Raw genomic sequence first — 22,999 nt, 5'->3', positions numbered from 1 at the left:
ACACACACACCATAGATTACTACAGTACATGCCTACACATTCCCAACCTCTCAATGGCAAATTGTTAAATTATGATGAGTAGCATGTTCCTAATATAAAGGACCTGATGTGATTATGAAGGCCTTTGTGGCTGGTTGTTTTCATTATGAATTCTGTTGGAGCAGGTCTTTACTCCAGCAGCAGTCAGGCATGTGTGTGAATATTGTTATGGTTTAACTCTGATCTCTCTCTTCACCTCCTCCCTGTGTGTGTCCCTGTTCTCTCCTCGCTGCATGCTCAGTCTCCTGTCAGTCCCGGCATGGAGGTAGGTACCCCAATACCCTGCCCTCACATATTGCAGTATCAATACGCCTATTATCACCAGAAGCACATCGCTGTTTCCCTGTTTTTTGTGTGTCATATGCCAAAATAAGACAAATAAGACAAAGAAAGGAGATTGAATAATATAATTTTAGCTTAGGTTGTTGTTGCTTGTGATCTGTTACCTACCATGTGCCTTGCTCTGAGTGGGGCATCAGAGCAACACTGACTAGTCTACCCTGCTTACCCTCCACAGCAGAAGACACAGACAGACTTCTTTTCTGGCAGAGAGAGAAGGTCCTCTTCCTACATCGGCCGGCCTATAGAGTTAGACAAAATCCTCCTGTCCAAAGTTAAGGTCCCTCACACCCTCGTCATCCACTCCTACACACGCCCCACCGTCTGCCAGCACTGCAAGAAGCTACTCAAGGGCCTGTTCCGTCAGGGCCTGCAATGCAAAGGTACCGTAGGGGTTCAGAGAAACTTAAGATAATGAGAGAGGTTACCAGTGGTTGGTCGGAGGAGGTGGGGATGATAGTGAGTCCACAGTACATACTGTAATACTGTGTGACTCACCTGTGGGCTTTCGCCAGCTCAATATTATTATGGTATTATTTTTGGAAAGCTCAAGACTCTGTTGTCACAGAGTTGGCAAAGCTAACAGATGGCAGTTGTTTCTACCTCAAGCTTTCTTCGTGACATCTTAAATAACTATTATGGCCTGATTAATAGATAGCCCTGTAACTTTATAATTACATGGTAATTGCAAATGCAGAAACAGTGTTGTGACTACCATAGACATCATATAATTCACAGATGTACTGTAACTCTATGGTTACTACAGTGTACAGAAGAATATGTCAATCGTTATTTGAATATGTTGGTAACCCATTGTATACAAGTGATAACGCCCTCAACGCTGGTGTTAGGAGGAAATATTGGAACGGTTGGCCGGCCCTCGACTTAGTCTCGGGTGTAACACACTAGGCGTAGTGGGTGCGGAGTCAGGTGCAGGAGGCACTCCCCACGAAACTGGGCGTAATAAAACAAATGCCCAAAACAGGTAACTAAACAACACGCACTACCACACATCACACAGTGGGAAAAAGAACCAAGCCCACACAAAGAGCAAGCGGGCCTACCGGCTTAAATAGCCCAACTCAAAATATAAACAAGAAACAGGTCAAACAAATCAGACAAAACCAACAGAAAATGGAAAAGGGATCGGTGGCAGTTAGTAGGCCGGTGACGACGACCGCCTAGCGCCACCCGAACAGGAAGAGGAGCCACCTTCGGTAGGAGTCGTGACATCGGGCTTAACAACACCCGTTCCAATAGTATATCCTCCAAACACCGGCTTCTCGGACATTATCACTTCAATAGAGTTGTACTTTATATATTCAGCAGAACAGAGTGTGATAGTATCGTGTGTGAGACGGTTCATTAGGTACTCTAGCAGACAGATAAGGGTCTGTTTGTACTCACAGTGCTATTAGACAGGTTTCACATGGACAGGCCATCTCTCTCTCTTTCTCTCTCTTTCTCCTTTCTCTCCTTTCTCTCTCTCTTTCTCTCTCTCTCTCTCTCTCTCTCTCTCTCTCTCTCTCTCTCTCTCTCTCTCTCTCTCTCTCTCTCTCATTTCTCTATCTTTCTCCTTCCCATCTTACACACTCTCTCACTCTCTCTGTTTCTCTCTCACGGTTACAGATTGCAAATTCAACTGTCATAAACGATGTGCGCCCAAAGTGCCAAACAACTGCCTTGGAGAAGTGTCTAAAACTGAAGGCAAGTTTCACTTTAGATAGTCATTTGCTTTAAGTGTGCCAGATTTTTCCTAGTAAGTGGTGGTAGTTTCCAAGAAATGTCACAGGATTGAGATATTTTTCTTTCAATTCTGCAACATTTACTTCAGTTATGAGAGACTGTAGGAAGAGAATCATATATAGGACACCAGCTGAATTCTTGGAAGTACCAGAATATTCCTTGAAATATCAACAGAATTATGACTGTGAAATGATGTCACTGTTTTATTTAAAAATCTCTCTCACACTACCACTCTGATATTCTTTGTATTTTCCACTTTTCGTTCCTTATTTCTTCTTTTAAAAAACAGGGTTTCTCTGTCATACTTCATTTTCTACTATTCTCTTTGTCTACACCTTGTGTGTTTCCACCTGTTGCTCCTCCTCCTCCAGATCTGCTGAGCTCAGGGGCGGAGTCTGATGTGGGGATGGGGGAGGGTTGTGACGACCACGACAGTGACATGAACAGTGGTCTGATGGATGACATGGAGGAGGCCATAGTGCCTGACTCGGGCCTGTTGGAGGCTTGCCATGGGGAATTGGGAGACCTCCATGACCCAGAAGATGACTGCAACAGGGCTATAAGGTGATTGACTGGGCCTGGGACTAGGACAGGGGGACCCCCAATGGCTATGGCTGTGGATATGTACAGTAGTCATAGGTCCTGTTAAAATATCTATTCTAGCATACTGCTTAGAATGAAGCAATTTACCCCGGCTCAACCCTTACCCTACCCATAACCCTAGCCCTAGCTTCATGTCCACATTCCAGTTCAACCCTTAGCCTTAACCACAACCCTAACCCTAGCTTCATGTCCACATTCCGGTTCAACCCTTAGCCTTAACCACAACCCTAACCCTAGCTTCATGTCCACATTCCGGTTCAACCCTTAGCCTTAACCACAACCCTAACCCTAGCTTCATGTCCACATTCCGGTTCAACCCTTAGCCTTAACCACAACCCTAACCCTAGCTTCATGTCCACATTCCGGTTCAACTCTTAGCCTTAACCTCAACCCTAACCATAGTTTCATGTCCACATTCCGGTTCAACCCCTAGCCTTAACCTCAACCACAACCCTAACCATAGTTTCATATCTAACCTAACTATAGTTTCATATCCACATCCCAGTTCTAACCCTAACTTCATGTCCACACCTCAGCTCAACCCTGACCCAATCCGTAACCGTAACTGAGTCCTGTAGTTGAGAAGAAAAGCATTCACACGGTCAGAGTTTTTATGTTTGACTCCCTTCATTTCAAAGCCCATCTACTAGCAACAACATCCCACTTATGCGAGTGGTCCAGTCAGTCAAAAACACCAAGAGGAAAAGTAGCAATATCATGAAGGAAGGTTGGCTAGTGCACTTCAGCAGCAAAGACACTCTGGTAAGTCTGATTATATTACTGCATTTTTATCACACCAACTAATCAATCTGCTGTAGAGTGGCAAAATTCCATGATTTCTGGAAATCCTGCAAATTTTGGAAAATGTACTGAAAATTTGCAACACTAATGTTCTGCCATTTTATAGACTTCATAATCTTTTCTGTGTTTTTTTTGTAATGTTTTGTGTGTTTTGTGTAAGTTATTTTGTGAATGCATGTCTTTTAAATGTTAAATGTTGTTTTCATTTATCAAATCTGCTATGGGCACTGACCTATGGCATAATAGATGCTGTATGAGTAGATGGGAAACCCCCATTGTCAAGAGGGGGAACCCACCAGGAAAATATGTTATGTAGTCCCAGTCTGTGCAAGGCTCTCTATCTGTTTCCACTTCAGAGGAAAAGACACTACTGGAGGCTGGACAGCAAATGCATCACCCTTTTCCAGAATGACACAGGCAGCAAATACTACAAGGTAAGAAATCAATTGAAATGTTATATAGATTATTATGGGTGAAGGGTGAATGGAACCTAAGAACTGAAGTTAATGGACCAAGATTGATCATATTGAAATGCAAGTGCTCTAACCACTGTAAAAAATCAAATGTATTTCATAAAGCACTTTGTACAACAGCTGTTGTTTTTTTATTTTTATTTTTTTTACCTTTATTTAACTAGGCAAGTCAGTTAAGAACAAATTCTTATTTTCAATGATGGCCTAGGAACAGTGGGTTAACTGCCTTTTCAGGGGTAGAACAACAGATTTGTACCTTGTCAGCTCGGGGATTTGAACTTGTAACCTTCCGATTACTAGTCCAATGCTCTAACCACTAGGCTACCCTGCCGCCCCAAAGCACTTGACAGTAACCCGGCCTAGTCCCCAAACAGCAAAGAGCAATACTACCTCTGCTGTGTGGCAGGAAATTCCGTTGTCAGAGGTGTTGTCTCTGGACCCAGCGAAGACCTTCAACCTGCTGTCTGAGGGCTCAAACGCCCACTGCTTTGAGATCGCCACGGGCAGCCTGGTCTACTACGTAGGGGAGAACCTGGCGAGGCCGGAGGGCCCGGGGAGCATGTCGGCCCACAGCAGTATGCTGGTCAGCGGGGTCGGGCCGGATGTGGCCAGGATGTGGGAGATGGCCATCCAGCATGCCCTCATGCCCGCCATCTCTAAAGGACTGTCACACGGGTCACGTCACAGTGGCCACAGTAAGTATAAGCAGAGTTAATTGGATAGATGGACTCTTATAGAAATGAATGTACTTTTATTGAAGCAACCTTGTTTTACTCAGCACTAGGGTTGAAAAATTCTGGTAACGTTCCCAAAATTCCCAGGTTTTCCAGAAATCCTGCTTGGAAGATTCCTGGAATCAGGAGGGGAATAGGCAGGAAATCCTAAAGCCTCCAACCAGGATTTCTGGGAATTTGTGGAAAGTTACCAGAATTTTGTAACCCTACTCAGCATTAGGAAGGAACACTCTCAAGGTTATAGTATGGAAGACTATTAACTCTTATGGAATACTCTTAACTCTTATGGAATACTCTTAACATTTCCCTTACACCAACAGAGGATGTTTCAATCAGTATTTCAGTGTCCAACTGCCAGATTCAAGAGAATGTGGTAAGTAGAATTTGGTCTCACGTTATTTGAACGACTTTTGGTATATTTTTATTTTCAGATTTAGTGACTATAATGTTGGTCATAATATATCTATATTATATATATAATATTGCGGTAATAATATATTGCGGGTCATGCCTGCTCCTCTTGCATGGTTAGATCATTTTGTAGAAAAATAATAGACAAAAGACAGTAGACAACTTAACATTCCACAGACATGGATCCACTAAACTAGACATGACAGTGGCTGGGACTGTCCAACCTTCAACATAAAGAAAAAAGCTGAATGCGTGGTTAGATTTCTGAGGTGACATCATCTTCTAAGTAGCTCAAATGGAGATGATTTTGATTACCCACTCAGCCGAGCAGTTGCCATAGCGACTCTCGATAATTAGTCACAGTACCACTGGTTATAATTATATTTCTGGGTAACTCTTTCAGTCGTGTATGAGATTAGTGGGTATTAAGTTGTCATGTGAGAAGAGATAAAAATGGTTGCAGACAAACCAAAAACTAAATATTTGTGACAGTATACATATTTAAACCCATTGACTGGATTTTCACACCTACAGGATATCAGCTCAGTGTATCAGATATTCCCGGATGAAGTCCTTGGATCGGGCCAATTTGGGATTGTTTATGGAGGTGATGCATTTGTACCTCCTTGTCACACTGATAACCTGGCAAAAAAAGTGTTCACTTGACTGCACGAGGGACACAGCCTTTTATAACAATTCTCTCCTGATCTCATGCCAGAAAAATATTTGCATGACCAAGAAGGTGTTTATTATATTGTGAAATAATGCAGTACATTGTTAAAAGGTGTTCATCAGATCAATTTTTATCTTTTGAAAAAGTATTTGAGAGAAGTAAAACCTGTTCAAACCTGTAACCTGCCATTGATTTCTCCATAATATAATGTCTCCATACTACAGGAAAGCACCGAAAAACTGGCCGGGATGTAGCAATTAAGATCATTGACAAGTTACGCTTCCCCACCAAGCAGGAGAGCCAGCTACGCAATGAGGTCGCCATCCTTCAGGTAAACACACCAGTACGCGTGGTCCTGTGTGCTCCTATGAAACACACACTATTAGAACCTTTTTCTCAGATGTTGCCAGACACACGTTATGATGAACACATGAGAGGAAAAACAACAGAACTAAAGACAAAAATAGAGATATTGTCTCAGGAGGTAAATAATGAAGTCATGACAACACCGTGGGTGTTTGGAGAGCCTGTCGAGCTCTCTGCCTGCTTCCTTTAAAAGGCTCCTGTGTTTCTGTTTTTACTTCCTAGAACCTGCACCACCCTGGGGTAGTGAACCTGGAGTGCATGTTTGAGACGCCGGAGCGCGTCTTCGTTGTCATGGAGAAGCTCCACGGAGACATGCTGGAGATGATCCTGTCCAGTGAGAAGGGGAGGCTGCCTGAACGCATCACCAAGTTCTTTGTCTCACAGGTAACCCTGGCTGACAAGCGTTGTCGCTCGCAGACAATGGACGGATGTGCTGTAGCAGTGCCACACACCTGCTTTTACTGTGACACTCACATACTGTATACTGTATAGAAACACAGTCAGTGAAGTAAAAGGTTTACAGGTATGCTTATGTATTCTTCTGATAATAATATTATAATATTTGTTTAATCACGTGTTGTTGCACTTTTCACTATGATATGCAATGTATTCGTTGCTCTTTGCTGTAGTCAAATGACCTAGTGGCCTCATGGCTGGAATGTTATTCATATTTTTAAACATGATTTGTTTTTAAACGCAGAAAATCTGGTGTTTCTATGTCAAACAAATATTTTTGTTATATTTCAGACTTCTGTGATGTATATAGTGTAATATTAGGATGCAAACTCTCAATGTAATAGATTTCAACTCTATATCTGACATGGTACAGGTGTCTTCTTTTTTTAAAGCCCATAACCATGTGTTTGAGTTGTATGCTTTTGTTAAAAAGTAGATTTGTTTAAGACTACCAAGAAACAGTCAGTGTGAACCTGATTTAGCTCATTTCAGTAATGTTTCACAGTATATAAATGCAAATGACCAGATTATATTAAATGTTTTAATCATCCCTAATTAAAGTAATCATTCACCGTGTACAAATCATTCATTTCAAATATTTTTCAGATTCTTCAGGCTCTTCGTCATCTCCACTTCAAGAATATCGTCCACTGTGACCTCAAACCAGAAAACGTTTTACTGGCGTCCGCAGACGCTTTTCCACAAGTAAGAAAACCTCCAGCTCATCCTCCAAACAAGCCAAAACAGAAACATCAATTTCACAGACATAAACAGACATTCATCTATCAGTCTACTCTAAGATAATGTGGATGATTATGGAAACTGCACGTTCAGTGTCTCTACAATGTTCTATGTCTCTTGATTTTAATGATACACTCCCAATTATACTGCCCTTCTCTCCATAGCCATAGCCCAGTACTGCTCTGTCTGTACTGTACTATGAGTCACTGTCTTAGGCATGGCCAGGCATTGGATGGGTGTTAAACAAATTGCATTTGTGTTATTTACAACAAATATTTTCTGAAAGGGAAGAAAGAGAGTCCGTTCTTATATATCTGTATTTCATTTCCACAAATATGCTCTGGCAACATCACTGGCGTCATTATAGTGCTGAGAACTGACATCCTCTGGCAACATCACTGGCGTCATTATAGTGCTGAGAACTGACATCCTCTGGCAACATCACTGGCGTCATTATAGTGCTGAGAACTGACATCCTCTGGCAACATCACTGGCAACATCATCCTCTGGCAACATCACTGGCGTCATTATAGTGCTGAGAACTGACATCCTCTGGCAACATCACTGGCGTCATTATAGTGCTGAGAACTGACATCCTCTGGCAACATCACTGGCGTCATTATAGTGCTGAGAACTGACATCCTCTGGCAACATCACTGGCGTCATTATAGTGCTGAGAACTGACATCCTCTGGCAACATCACTGGCGTCATTATAGTGCTGAGAACTGACATCCTCTGGCAACATCACTGGCGTCATTATAGTGCTGAGAACTGACATCCTCTGGCAACATCACTGGCGTCATTATAGTGCTGAGAACTGACATCCTCTGGCAACATCACTGGCGTCATTATAGTGCTGAGAACTGACATCCTCTGGCAACATCACTGGCGTCATTATAGTGCTGAGAACTGACATCCTCTGGCAACATCACTGGCGTCATTATAGTGCTGAGAACTGACATCCTCTGGCAACATCACTGGCGTCATTATAGTGCTGAGAACTGACATCCTCTGGCAACATCACTGGCGTCATTATAGTGCTGAGAACTGACATCCTCTGGCAACATCACTGGCGTCATTATAGTGCTGAGAACTGACATCCTCTGGCAACATCACTGGCGTCATTATAGTGCTGAGAACTGACATCCTCTGGCAACATCACTGGCGTCATTATAGTGCTGAGAACTGACATCCTCTGGCAACATCACTGGCGTCATTATAGTGCTGAGAACTGACATCCTCTGGCAACATCACTGGCGTCATTATAGTGCTGAGAACTGACATCCTCTGGCAACATCACTGGCGTCATTATAGTGCTGAGAACTGACATCCTCTGGCAACATCACTGGCGTCATTATAGTGCTGAGAACTGACATCCTCTGGCAACATCACTGGCGTCATTATAGTGCTGAGAACTGACATCCTCTGCAGTCTTGCCAAAGTCTATTTTGGTAGATTTCTGTAGCTACAGTAAATCGTCTGTAGACCATATCGTGCCCATGTGGAACAGACAGTGTGATAACGTTAAGTGGCCTTTTGGGTAATCCTTGCCAGCTGATTATTATTATGTCTGTGGAACCAACTGTTTGGATGGCGAACATACAGGATGTTATGTATTAGCCTTCTCTAACAAGTCTTAGTCCAGTTACTCTAGTAGGAAACCCTTGATTACCACCGCACTTTCTCATGTTCAAGTGAATACGAGACTTGGAACTGTGGCAGTGTAATATTAACTACCACACATGACCGTGCCTCAAACGTCACTGATATTCCCAACATAGTGGGGAATCTAGTGTAATATTCACTACCACACATGACCTTGTCTCAAACGTCACTGATATTCCCAACATAGTGGGGAATCTTGTGTAATATTCACTACCACACATGACCTTGTCTCAAACGTCACTGATATAATTTGAGACACACCCTATCTGTGTCTCAGGTGAAGTTGTGCGACTTTGGCTTTGCCCGCATCATTGGAGAGAAGTCTTTCCGTCGGTCAGTGGTGGGCACTCCGGCCTACCTGGCCCCTGAGGTCCTGAGGAATAAAGGCTACAACCGCTCCCTGGACATGTGGTCTGTGGGGGTCATCATCTACGTCAGCCTCAGCGGCACCTTCCCCTTCAACGAGGACGAGGACATTCACGACCAGATCCAGAATGCTGCCTTCATGTACCCACCCAACCCCTGGAAGAAGGTGTCCCAGGAAGGTGGGTGTCTGCTGAGCAGCAATGACTCATGCATTACTGTGATAACTCCTTTACTGTAAAATAATATTTGATATAGTTGTGTTGGAATGATACATTATTACTCGGAAAATCAGACTAGAATAGCCTCTTCCTGAGTCTCTGTTGGATTTTGTAATAATATAGTGAATGTTTGCTACACGGTCAGAATGCCTTTTATGATAATCTGATTTAGTAGCGGTGCGTTGGTAAAATCACTGGGGAACCCTAGCCAGAAAGAAAAGCCATATTCCAACCTATGTGTTGTGATAATTGCGTTGTTTGCTCTAGTTAACATTAGCATTCAACATCTAGCTACATATTGAACTTCCGTCCTCTCAGTCCAGGGGCACAATGTATGAATTTATGGTTGGATTCGAATCAGCATTATAATCATTGGCCAGTACTGAGAATGAAGTAAAATCACAGGCCCAAATCCCTACCTCCATCCATGGCTAATTTAGGAAAGGGACAATTTTATCTAGCCACCGGAGGAACACAACACAACAAGATGCAACAATTTAAGTTGTTTCTGTCAATTACGTATTTCTTTTTAAGCGATGTGATAGGAGTGAAGCAAAATCCAAACTGGCTTCCCTTGACACTTTTTTTTAGTGTGCCAGGACCATTCACTGTTGTGCTCGCTCAGTTTAGCTCAAAGCTGATTGGCTATTATTTTATACTTTTTTGTCAAGGGAGGCCAAATGCTCACTGGCTTCCCTTGCATTCAATGGTACAGGGGCAACAATGTCATACTCTTTAGGACCAGACAGAATCAGATATATGTCATACACATACAGAAACAGAGGGACGCTGTTTTGCTCACTCAGATGCTTTCTCCGGTGAGATACATTCAGCCTCTTGCAAATTGAAAAGAAATTATGAAACACAGAGACGAATGATAAATTTAAAAAAATATCATTCTCACCTCTAGTGCTCAGTGGCTCACAAAACCACTTTGAAAGCCTACAACACATATCCTGGGCCCAACAACTATGCTGCTATTGAATTGAGCGGATGGCATGCGTCATTGTCCAAGAGATGGAAAAGGAAGGAAAGAAAGTGTGTGTGTGTAAGAGTGAGAGAGAGTGTGTGTGTGTGTGTGTGTGTGTGTGTGTGTGTGTGTGTGTGTGTGTGTGTGTGTGTGTGTGTGTGTGTGTGTGTGTGTGTGTGTGTGTGTGTGTGTGTGTGTGTGTGTGTGTGTGTGTGTGTGTGTGTGTGTGTGTGTGTGTGTGTGTGTGTGTGTGTGTGTGTGAGTGAGTGAGAGAGACAGAGGGAAGAGAAATCAACAGAGGGAGAGTGTGTGTGTGCTTGAGAGAGAGGGAGGAATAGACAGAGGGGGGAAGAGAGAGAGTGTGTGAGAGAGAGAACCAATTCTTGTTGCAGCCTATTCATGTGCATAATGTCAAGCGATCCCTGGTACTATAGAGGAGTGGCCTAAAGGTCAAGAATCCCAACTGGGACTCAGAGAACCATGACCCCTGAAATAATCTTAACATGATGTTGGCTTTGCTCATTAGCCCTTGCATGGCTCTGAAAGGGGCCTGCACCAAATCCTCTAGGTTTCCCACCATGAGTTATCCTCTGATGGCCTGCTTTGTTGTTCCAGCAATTGACCTCATTAATAACTTGCTGCAAGTCAAGATGAGGAAGCGCTACAGCGTGGACAAGTCGCTCAGCCATGCCTGGCTACAGGTAAGCTCTCCCTACTACGTACACTCCATACTGCATATATCACAAAATAGTTTTAAAAAGAAGACATTTTCGGCCTGTCTTTCAGCCATCTCTGGCTACAGATAAGCTACCCTTCCATAGCTGCGGAAAGTATGGGTGCTGAGGGTGCTGCAGCACCCCCTGAAAAATCATAATTTAAAAAATATATTCATAAAAAAATATATTCATAGAAATATATATTTTTTCACAAAAGTACTGGGCCTTTAGTAGTATTATCGGGCTGATATAGACCACAGGAGGTTGGTGGACCTTAATTGGGGAGGACAGGCTCGTGGCAATGGCTGAAGCGGAATGAGTGGAATGGTATCACATACATCAAACATATAGTTTCCATGTGTTTGATGCCATTCCATGTCCTCCGTTTCAGCTATTATTATGAGCCGTCCTCCCCTCAGCAGCCTCCACTGATATAGATGTCTGTAATGCATGGAGAGAAAAAAATCTGCATCTCCACTTAGTTGTATAATTAAGAACAGTATCTTGCAGGATTCAATAGTTGATATTGTACGAGTAGTTCCCATGCCCCTTTCTCTGCTATTGTCACTCTAATGGAATCCAGAAAGAACAAAACCCTTTCCTCAAAGATTAAATTACTATCCTTACAAACCACTTAATGTAAAGGTATGTTACTGCATTGTACATAGGCTGGTTATCTAGGTTTGGACCTGTAGACTTTCTATCAAAACAATGCACAATGCAGTAATTGAGTACATTGAGACATAAGTGGTATGTGATGTGAGAATGTGGCTCCGTTGGTATAGTGTGGCACTTGCAATGCTAGGGTTGTGGGTTTGATTCCCATGGGGGACCGAACATGTGAAAATGTATCCACTCACTAGTGAAAAGGAATGAATAAAACTTTTCAGTTTTCACGTAGAAAGAAGTTGCATTTGCGAAGTATTTCAAGAAACAGGATAACATGCAGTACCTGTCAAAAGTTTGGACACAACTACTCATTCAAGGGTTTTTCTTTATTTTTACTATTTTCTATGTTATAGAATAATAGTGAAGACATCAACATTATGAAATAACACATTTGGAATCATGTAGTAACCAAAAAAGTCTTATACAAATAAAAAATATATTGTATATTTGATATTCTTCAAATAGCCACCCTTTGCCTTGATGACATCTTTGCACACTCTTGGCATTCTCTCAACCAGCATCACCTGGAATGCTTTTCAAACAGTCTTGAAGAAATTCCCACATTTGCTGAGTACTTGTTGGCTGCTTTTCCGTCAGTCTGTGGTCCAACTCATCCTAAACCATTTCAATTGGGTTGAGTCTGGGTGATTGTGGAGGCCAGGTCATCTGATGCAACACTCCATCACTCTCCTTCTTGGTCAAATAGCCCTTACACAGCCAGAATGTTGTGGTAGCCATGCTGGTTAAGTGTGCCTTGAATTCTAAATAAATCTCTGACAGTGTCACCAGCAAAGCACCCCCAAACCATCACACCTCCTCCTCCATGCTTCACGGTGAAACCACGCATGCGGAGATCAGCTGTCTCACAAAGACATGGTGGTTGGAACCAAAAATCTCAAATTTGGACTCATCAGACCAAAGGTTAGATTTCCACCGGGCTAATGTCCATTGCTCATGTTTCTTGGCCCAAGCAAGTCTCTCCTTCTTATTGGTGTCCTTTAGTAGTGGTTTCTTTGCAGAAATGAGACCACGAAGGCTTGATTCATGCAGACTCCGCTGAACAGTTGATGCTGAGATGTGTCTGTTACTTGAACACTGTGAAGCGTTTATTTGGGTTACAATCTGAGGTGCAGTTAACTCTATTGAACTTATCCTCTGCAGCAGAGGTAACTCTGGGTCTTCCTTTCCTGTGGTGGTCCTCGTGAGAGCCAATTTCATCATAGCGCTTGATGGTTTTTGCGACTGCACTGGAAATAAACTTTCCTCCTCAATTTTCCTCATTGACTGACTTTCATGTCTTAAAGTAATGATGGACTGTCGTTTCTCTTTGCTTATTTGAGCTGTTCTTGCCATAATATAGACTTGGTCTTTTACCAAATAGGGCTATCTGAATACCTACCCTACCTTCTCACAACATAACTGATTGGCTCAAAGGCATTAAGAAGGAAAGAAATTCCACAAGTTAACAAGGCACACCCGTTAATTGAAATGCATTCCAGGTGACTACCTCATGAAGCTGGTTGAGAGAATGCCAAGAGTGTGCAAAGGTGTCATCAAGGCAAAGGGTGGCTACTTCGTAGAATCTCAAATATTAAATATGTTTTTATTTTTGTTTTTTTGTTTGAATTTTACCCCTTTTTCTCCCCAATTTCGTGGTATCCAATTGTTTTTAGTAACTACTATCTTGTCTCATCGCTACATCTCTCGAAGGCACTGCTTCTTAACACAGCGCGCGCATCCAACCCGGAAGCCAGCCTGCCGGCCAAGCCCTCCCTAGCCCGGACGACGCTAGGCCAATTGTGCATCGCCCCACAGACCTCCCGGTTGCAGCCGGTTACGACAGAGCCTGGGCACAAACCCAGAGTCTCTGATGGCACAGCTGGCGCTGCAGTACAGCGCCCTTAACCGCTGCGCTACCCGGGAGGCTTGTTTTCATTTGTTAAACACTTTTTTGGTTACTACATGATTCCGTATGGGTTGTTTCATACTTTTGATCTCTTCACTATTATTCTACAATGTAGAAAATAGTAAAAAATAAAGAAAAACCCTTGAATAAGTAGGTGTGTCCAAACTTTTGACTGGTATTGTATATCAAGCAAGTATTTTTATATTCCACAAGTATTATCAGATCAACTGTTTTGTTCAAATAATCATCAGACTCAAATTAGAAATGATGGTAAACAGTAATACAAAAAATCACAAAAGTAGTGCACTGGGCCTTTACTAGTACAGTGTGTCTACAACGTGGGGAGGAAAAAACGACTTTAAATGAGAGATTTAACAGACAATGTAACAGATCAAATAAATAAAATGATACTGTCCATATCACAAAGGAGTAAGAAGACTTATTGTATTTGGATAAGTCTGTCAGCCATCCATGGCTACAGTAAGTATTTTATATAATTTTTTCGTTTTTATTTTTAACCCCGTTTTCTCCCCAATTTCATGGTATCCAATTGGTAGTTACAGTCTTGTCTCCTCGCTGCAATAAGCCGCACTGCTTCTTGACGCAATGCCCACTTAACCCAGAAGCCAGCCGCACCAATGTGTCGGAGGAAACACGTGCTCCTGGCGATCGTGTCAGTGTGCACAGCGCCCGGCCCGCCACAGGAGTCGCTAGTGTACGATGGGACAAGGACATCCCTGCCTGCCAAACCCTCCCCTAATCCGGATGTCACTGGGCCAATTGTGCGCCGCCCTATGCGTCTCCCGGTCGTGGCCGGCTGCGACAGAGCCTGTACTCAAACCCAGAATATCTAGTGGCACAGCTAGCACTGCGTTGCAGTGCCTTAGACCACTGCGCCACTCGGGAGGCCAGCTATACTAAGTCTGTCAGACCCCCTGGCTACACTAAGTCTGTCAGACCCCCCATGGCTACACTAAGTCTGTCAGACCCCCCATGGCTACACTAAGTCTGTCAGACCCCCCTGGCTACACTAACTCTGTCAGACCCCCCTGGCTACACTAAGTCTGTCAGATTCCCCTGGCTACACTAAGTCTGTCAGATCCCCCTGGCTACACTTAAGTCTGTCAGACCCCCCTGGCTACACTAAGTCTGTCAGATCCACCTGGCTACACTAAGTCTGTCAGACCCCCCTGGCTACACTAAGTCTGTCAGTCCCCCCTGGCTACGGTAAGTCTATCAGACCCACCTGGCTATACTAAGTCTGTCAGACCCCCCTGGCTACACTAAGTCTGTCAGACCCCCCTGGCTACACTAAGTATGTCAGATCCCCCTGGCTACACTAAGTCAAATCAAATCAAATTTATTTATATAGCCCTTCGTACATCAGCTGGTATCTCAAAGTGCTGTACAGAAACCCAGCCTAAAACCCCAAACAGCAAACAATGCAGGTGTAAAAGCACGGTGGCTAGGAAAAACTCCCTAGAAAGGCCAAAACCTAGGAAGAAACCTAGAGAGGAACCGGGCTATGTGGGGTGGCCAGTCCTCTTCTGGCTGTGCCGGGTAGAGATTATAACAGAACATGACCAAAATGTTCATAAATGACCAGCATGGTCAAATAATAATAAGACAGAACAGTTGAAACTGGAGCAGCAGCACAGTCAGGTGGACTGGGGACAGCAAGGAGCCATCATGTCAGGTAGTCCTGGGGCACGGTCCTAGGGCTCAGGTCCTCCGAGAGAGAGAAAGAAAGAGAGAATTAGAGAGAGCATATGTGGGGTGGCCAGTCCTCTTCTGGCTGTGCCGGGTGGAGATTATAACAGAACGTGGCCAAGATGTTCAAATGTTCATAAATGACCAGCATGGTTGAATAATAGTAAGGCAGAACAGTTGAAACTGGAGCAGGAGCATGGCCAGGTGGACTGGGGACAGCAAGGAGTCCTCATGTCAGGTAGTCCTGGGACATGGTCCTAGGGCCCAGGCCAGTTGAAACTGGAGCAGCAGCATGGCCAGGTGGACTGGGGACAGCAAGGAGTCATCATGTCAGGTAGTCCTGGGGCATGGTCCTAGGGCTCAGGTCCTCCGAGAGAGAGAAAGAAAGAGAGAAGGAGAGAATTAGAGAACGCACACTTAGATTCACACAGGACACCTGAATAGGACAGGAGAAGTACTCCAGATAAACAAACTGACCCTAGCCCCCCGACACATAAACTACTGCAGCATAAATACTGGAGGCTGAGACAGGAGGGGTCAGGAGACACTGTGGCCCCATCCGAGGACACCCCGGACAGGGCCAAACAGGAAGGATATAACCCCACCCACTTTGCCAAAGCACAGCCCCCACACCACTAGAGGGAAATCTTCAACCACCAACTTACCATCCTGAGACAAGGCCGAGTATAGCCCACAAAGATCTCCGACACGGTACAACCCAAGGGGGGAACCCAGACAGGCCGACCACAACAGTGAATCAACCCACCCAGGTGACGCACCCCCCCAGGGACGGCACGAGAGAGCCCCAGCAAGCCAGTGACTCAGCCCCGTAACAGGGTTAGAGGCAGAGAATCCCAGTGGAAAGGGGGAACCTGCCAGGCAGAGACAGCAAGGGCGGTTCGTTGCTCCAGAGCCTTTCCGTTCACCTTCCCACTCCTGGGCCAGACTACACTCAATCATATGACCCACTGAAGAGATGAGTCTTCAGTAAAGACTTAAAGGTTGAGACCGAGTTTGCGTCTCTGACATGGGTAGGCAGACCGTTCCATAAAAATGGAGCTCTATAGGAGAAAGCCCTGCCTCCAGCTGTTTGCTTATAAATTCTAGGGACAATTAGGAGGCCTGCGTCTTGTGACCGTAGCGTATGTGTAGGTATGTACGGCAGGACCAAATCAGAGAGGTAGGTAGGAGCAAGCCCATGTAATGCTTTGTAGGTTAGCAGTAAAACCTTGAAATCAGACCTTGCTTTGACAGGAAGCCAGTGTAGAGAGGCTAGCACTGGAGTAATATGATCAAATTTTTTGGTTCTAGTCAGGATTCTAGCAGCCGTATTTAGCACTAACTGAAGTTTATTTAGTGCTTTATCCGGGTAGCCGGAAAATAGAGCATTACAGTAGTCTAACCTAGAAGTGACAAAAGCATGGATTAATTTTTCTGCATCATTTTTGGACAGAAAGTTTCTGATTTTTGCAATGTTACGTAGATGGAAAAAAGCTGTCCTCGAAATGGTCTTGATATGTTCTTCAAAAGAGAGATCAGGGTCCAGAGTAACGCCGAGGTCCTTCACAGTTTTATTTGAGACGACTGTACAACCATTAAGATTAATTGTCAGATTCAACAGAAGATCTCTTTGTTTCTTGGGACCTAGAACAAGCATCTCTGTTTTGTCCGAGTTTAATAGTAGAAAGTTTGCAGCCATCCACTTCCTTATGTCTGAAACACATGCTTCTAGCGAGGGCAATTTTGGGGCTTCACCATGTTTCATTGAAATGTACAGCTGTGTACAAGTCTGTCAGACCCCCTGGCTACACTAAGTCTGTCAGACCCCCCTGGCTACACTAAGTCTGTCAGACCCCCCTGGCTACACTTAAGTCTGTCAGACCCCCCTGGCTACACTAAGTCTGTCAGATCCCCCTGGCTACACTTAAGTCTGTCAGACCCCCCTGGCTACACAAAGTCTGTCAGACCCCCCTGGCTACACTAAGTCTGTCAGACCCCCCTGGCTACGGTAAGTCTGTCAGACCCCCTGACTACGGTAAGTCTGTCAGACCCCCTGGCTACACTAAGTCTGTCAGACCCCCTGGCTACCTGTCAGACCCCCTGACTACGGTAAGTCTGTCAGACCCCCTGACTACGGTAAGTCTGTCAGACCCCCTGGCTACACTAAGTCTGTCAGACCCCCCTGGCTACGGTAAGTCTGTCAGACCCCCCTGACTACGGTAAGTCTGTCAGACCCCCCTGGCTACACTAAGTCTGTCAGACCCCCTGGCTACACTAAGTCTGTCAGACCCCCCTGGCTACGGTAAGTCTGTCAGACCCCCCTGACTACGGTAAGTCTGTCAGACCCCCTGGCTACACTAAGTCTGTCAGACCCCCTGGCTACGGTAAGTCTGTCAGACCCCCCTGACTACGGTAAGTCTGTCAGACCCCCCTGGCTACACTAAGTCTGTCAGATCCCCTGGCTACACTAAGTCTGTCAGACCCCCTGGCTACACTAAGTCTGTCAGACCCCCTACACTAAGTCTGTCAGACCCCCTGGCTACACTAAGTCTGTCAGACCCCCTGGCTACACTAAGTCTGTCAGACCCCCTGGCTACACTAAGTCTGTCAGACCCCCTGGCTACACTAAGTCTGTCAGACCCCCTGGCTACACTAAGTCTGTCAGACCCCCTGGCTACACTAAGTCTGTCAGACCCCCTGACTGGTAAGTCTGTCAGACCCCTGGCTACTAAGTCTGTCAGACCCCTGGCTACACTAAGTCTGTCAGACCCCTGGCTACACTGTCAGACCCCCTCTGTCTGTCAGACCCCCTACACTGTCTGTCAGACCCCCTGGCTACACTAAGTCTGTCAGACCCCCTGGCTACGGTACTCTGTCAGACCCCTGTCTGTCAGACCCCTGGCTACACTAAGTCTGTCAGACCCCCTGGCTACACTAAGTCTGTCAGGTAAGTCTGTCAGACCCCCTGGGTAAGTCTAAGTCTGTCAGACCCCTGGCTACACTAAGTCTGTCAGACCCCTGGCTACACTAAGTCTGTCAGACCCCCTGGCTACACTAAGTCTGTCAGACCCCCTGGCTACACTAAGTCTGTCAGACCCCCTGGCTACACTAAGTCTCTCAGACACTCCTGGATACAGGTAAGCCCTACAGCAAGAGAGATGAGAGACATGAGTTTGTCATCCAACAGCCGCAAAAAATCCTACACATTTTTTTTTTTACACAATCAAAAGAATACAATTGAAACCTTAGGCTAATGCTAACTACTGTGTCCCTGCTAATGATGCCCTTTTCAGGACTACCAAATGTGGCTGGACCTACGTGGCCTAGAATGGAAGATGCACGAGCGCTACGTCACGCATGAGAGCGATGACACCCGCTGGGAACGCCACGCTGAGCAGCACGGCCTGACGTACCCCGCCCACCTCATCAACCCACACGCCGACGTTAGCGAGGGGGTGGAGCCTGACCACGAGTCAGAGGAGGTGGACTCCATGGCGGCCCTCAGCGACAGAGTCAGCGTGATGTGAATACTGTAAATGCAGGGATACTGTCCCCTTAAGAGTCAACGTGCTGTAGTATTGAACACTGCTGCCTCTGCCCCCTTAAGAGCCGTCTCACTCCCTCCACAACTAACTGACTGACTGACTGAGCCCTCCATTCCCAGCCAGCAGCTAGGGGCTCGATATCCAAACTCTGCCTTTAAACTAACTGCCTAACTAACAAATAATCCAATTTCTAATTGTCTGTATATGAGTTAATCAGGTGTATTGCCTCCCTGCCTCATGAAAGACAATCTAACTTCTTATACTGTAAAACTCTGGGTGTGAAGGATCATCCAGGTGTACTGTATGTTAAGTCAACAGCAGCAAACAATCTCCCCCAAAAAGCCAGCTAAACGATTTAGTCAAAACCAAAATGAGATGTGTTTCACTGTGATTGGGTACGACCCAACGAGACAGCTCAGGACTAACCTTAGCGGTATTAAGAGTGAGAACTGATACTATTATTACTCAAGTTTTATCTCACTCTTGAATGTACCTTTATATGATGACATGATAAGAATTCACAGAAAACCAGTATAGCCAGAAATGGTGGAAAGACAAAGACAGAGAGGGAGATAGAGAGCGGACGCTGTCGGCTTCAAGAGTGTGGAGGCAAAATCCTGAGGCCTGGATACAGAGAAACAGTGAATGTAGAATACCTGTAAGCATTTGTTCTCATCATGAGCTAGCTGCTTTTCTAGTCTATAGTGTTGAAATGTGTTCATGATGTGATGCTGAATGTTGCGTATGTGGCTACTGTACAGTATGTGTGTGCTCTTTGCGCGATTGCAACCAGCATTTAATGCATTTTTTGCCTACAGGGAATACATTATTTTCTCTGGCTACACATTTAAATAAATATATTTCAAAGCTGATATGTAAGTCTTTAATACCATGGATTTATTACATGATTTGTGAGTTTGCTTTACACATACACCCCAATGCCTCATGCCTTATATTTTGACCTACATTTGAGTACACTGGCAACAGGAGTTATTGAGAACATATGTTTACAAATTGCAAGTTATTTTAAACATGGCGCCCATACTCATGCTGCATCTTCATCCATAGTTTAGGGGGACTGCATGAAGAATGAGCATGGAGAATCAGGGAGAAAGATGAGGGGAAAAGAGCCATTCCCCATACTGGGAGAAGAAAGTCAAGCCAGAGGTGTGAGACAAACCCATATGCACATTGGCTGAATGCCACTGATGAGAGAGAGACACTATCATTCACTTGGAGATTCATGTTGAGATTACATTTATATGATTGAGAGCTGGTTGAATTGGATGGTTTATTATTGGTATGAAGGCCTAGGTACAGTAGGTTGGGTAACTCATTCTGGGGACTAATTCGTAATCAATTTCCAGAGCAAAACGTTTATTTATTTATTATTATTTAAGAGATAAGTTATCCGTTTTCATACTTTGGAGATATGAAGGCAAATAACAACTTAATCTGGTTTATACTGGCACATTGGAAAGTTACACGCACTGTTGAATGTACAACAATTACTATTCTACCATGAGATGGCGCTCAATACAAAATGTTTTCCATTCGTCAATGGATCAGGGTCCACGCATACCTACTTCTGTGTTTAGTTGGGCACCAAGGGCCACAAGAAAAACATACAAAATGAAGAAAGACGGTAAATGAAAACATGCATTCCATACAAGACAAAAATTGGAATATTATGAATTACCAGCCTTGTGACTATTATAGGAAACCCAAACAAATAAGAGCAGAAGTGATTGCTTCAAGTAAAATTATTTGCATTTGTTTCCATCGAACATTTAACTATTAGGAATAATAACACGTTAAAAGTGCATCCTACCATAAATACTACCCTGCTAAAACTACCATAAACTTAAATTACCAAGTTCATTTCTTAAAAGTATTTTATTGAGTGGATTAGAACCAGCGCAAATATTTTTGATTTATCTCTTAGTTTCTGTTGAACATAAAGGAATGCTGTGTGCAATAGTGTGTACTTCACGGCATGATTGTCAAAATAGTGGACGAGGTTGTACACTTTGCCTTCTTTGAAAGCTTGGTCAAATCAAGATTACCTACCGGTATGTGGCATATCGAAGGAGAAAAATGCAGCAGAGAAGCCATCTCTTCTATAAGGATTGCTTTTTGAAATAATTAATAATTATTATTGTTGACTTACTGCAAACATTATTACAAACATATCACAAATTGTAAACTGTAGCCATATTCAATAAGAGTCAGCAATACATTTTTGGAAAGGCAGGATATTCACATGTTATGGCTGGTTATAGGTTATACTCTAATTTGGGTGTGCCTACACGATTCTTCGGGTATAACAATAATGCAACAACAATTACAGTTTAGTCTCCCGAGGATTTGATTAATTAAAGGACGAAATTCGAGACACCGGTCATTACCAATATTCAGATGCTTGAAATAAGAAACTAACTTAGCACAATTGTAATTATTATTGTTTTTATTAAATACTGTATTACCATTAGCATATTGTTATTATTACTTAGACATTTAACTGATTGTATTATTGATTATAATTTATAATTAATTATTATTAGGCCTACATTATTATTAACAATGTTATTATAAGATCATTATTGTTATTTTAATAGGCTAGCATAATCTTCATACCATTATTTTCAAAGAAGATTTACTAATGTATAAAAAATACATTAAACATTATAACATGATAATGATATTTATTTTGCGGGAGATATTCCACAAATAAACGATAATTCAAATCTTGTGTCTAGCCTCCTGACACAGCGTGCACGATCAATCAAAGAGAACCAAACAGATATCTCAATAATGATCATCAATTCAAACAGGAAACTATGAAACACGATACAAAGGATGGAACCAATGTTTAGGCCCTACTGGTGAATGAAAATCTCACCTGAATAGCCCTCATCGGCAGTTGCCCCCATGTCTGCAAAATAAATGGGCCTAAATAAATCACATTCACATAATTTCATGAATTAATTTGCATATTCTACTTCTGTTTGTAGCGTTTTATTAACAACAGAAGAGAGCTGTCGACAACGTGTAGGCTATGTAATAGCGGGTTTTGCCGTAGAAGATATGTAGACTAGTGTATATGCTAATGAGAAATGTTCTGTTTCCAGATAACATGCTGAATGGGATTGTGGCATTAGTAGCCTAACTCGTTTATTCATTCTTTTCCAATTGTTGGCACAAATAATAATTCCACCAAAAGGAAAAGAAAAAAGCTAAATGATGTAGTACTTCTGTTAGACAACAAGAACCAAAAAAGTCCCTTTGCAAATTGAGGAGGCTATGTTAATTTTGAGACCATAGCCTATACCAAACGAGACTTCTTCATGTAGGCTACACTACACTAGTATGTGGTCTTTCTCTTCCTGCACCGTTTAGTGGTGGCTTGTATTCCTCCTCTGATATTGATTTTATGTCAGGACTGTTTTCCTTTCCAGGTTGCCCCCAAAGGATCATTTGAAAAGAGTTTCTCAACTTTTAATATACAATGCTTGGTGACCATTAATGCGTCAGTTGGTGTTTATTTGACACAACATCACAGGTACATTTATAGATCAGTGTTGGTTGCCCATGAGCGCCGTACTATAGCGGCGGAGGCTCACTGAGTCCATGTGAACAGAGACGACTCCATTAGCGCGCGGAAATAGCGTGGTGCTGAGTGGATGCCAGTTCGCTGTCTGAAGAATGTACACCTGCAGTTGTACTCTGCCATCCGTCACTCTGCAACTCCAAACACATTCTTTACAACAACCGTGGTCGCATCGGTCAGTGAGCGACGACAGCAGGAGACAACTTTTCAAGCATAACTTATAAACAGGCCTTCAACACAC

General features: G+C 43.7%; 1 protein-coding gene across 1 annotated transcript in view; it reads left to right on the top strand.

The window, feature by feature from the left end:
• Positions 1 to 20,011, top strand: part of LOC124046624 (serine/threonine-protein kinase D1-like) — a 61,594-nt gene extending 41,583 nt beyond the window's left edge. Inside the window, exons 5-19 of the mRNA XM_046367223.1 lie at positions 281 to 304; positions 557 to 761; positions 2,008 to 2,085; positions 2,496 to 2,688; positions 3,366 to 3,489; positions 3,885 to 3,962; positions 4,408 to 4,696; positions 5,056 to 5,108; positions 5,681 to 5,753; positions 6,044 to 6,150; positions 6,408 to 6,569; positions 7,248 to 7,346; positions 9,326 to 9,593; positions 11,218 to 11,303; positions 18,897 to 20,011. Of these exons, the coding sequence (XP_046223179.1) occupies positions 281 to 304; positions 557 to 761; positions 2,008 to 2,085; positions 2,496 to 2,688; positions 3,366 to 3,489; positions 3,885 to 3,962; positions 4,408 to 4,696; positions 5,056 to 5,108; positions 5,681 to 5,753; positions 6,044 to 6,150; positions 6,408 to 6,569; positions 7,248 to 7,346; positions 9,326 to 9,593; positions 11,218 to 11,303; positions 18,897 to 19,130 (2,073 nt within the window). The 3' untranslated portion in view covers positions 19,131 to 20,011. The remainder of the gene's footprint in view (positions 1 to 280; positions 305 to 556; positions 762 to 2,007; positions 2,086 to 2,495; positions 2,689 to 3,365; positions 3,490 to 3,884; positions 3,963 to 4,407; positions 4,697 to 5,055; positions 5,109 to 5,680; positions 5,754 to 6,043; positions 6,151 to 6,407; positions 6,570 to 7,247; positions 7,347 to 9,325; positions 9,594 to 11,217; positions 11,304 to 18,896) is intronic.
• The last annotated feature ends 2,988 nt before the right edge of the window (positions 20,012 to 22,999 follow it).

Source organism: Oncorhynchus gorbuscha, linkage group LG10 (assembly GCF_021184085.1).
Source record: "Oncorhynchus gorbuscha isolate QuinsamMale2020 ecotype Even-year linkage group LG10, OgorEven_v1.0, whole genome shotgun sequence".
NCBI lineage: Eukaryota > Metazoa > Chordata > Actinopteri > Salmoniformes > Salmonidae > Oncorhynchus > Oncorhynchus gorbuscha.
Note: the sequence above shows the minus strand (reverse complement) of the source record. Positions and strands in the feature narration are given on the sequence as shown.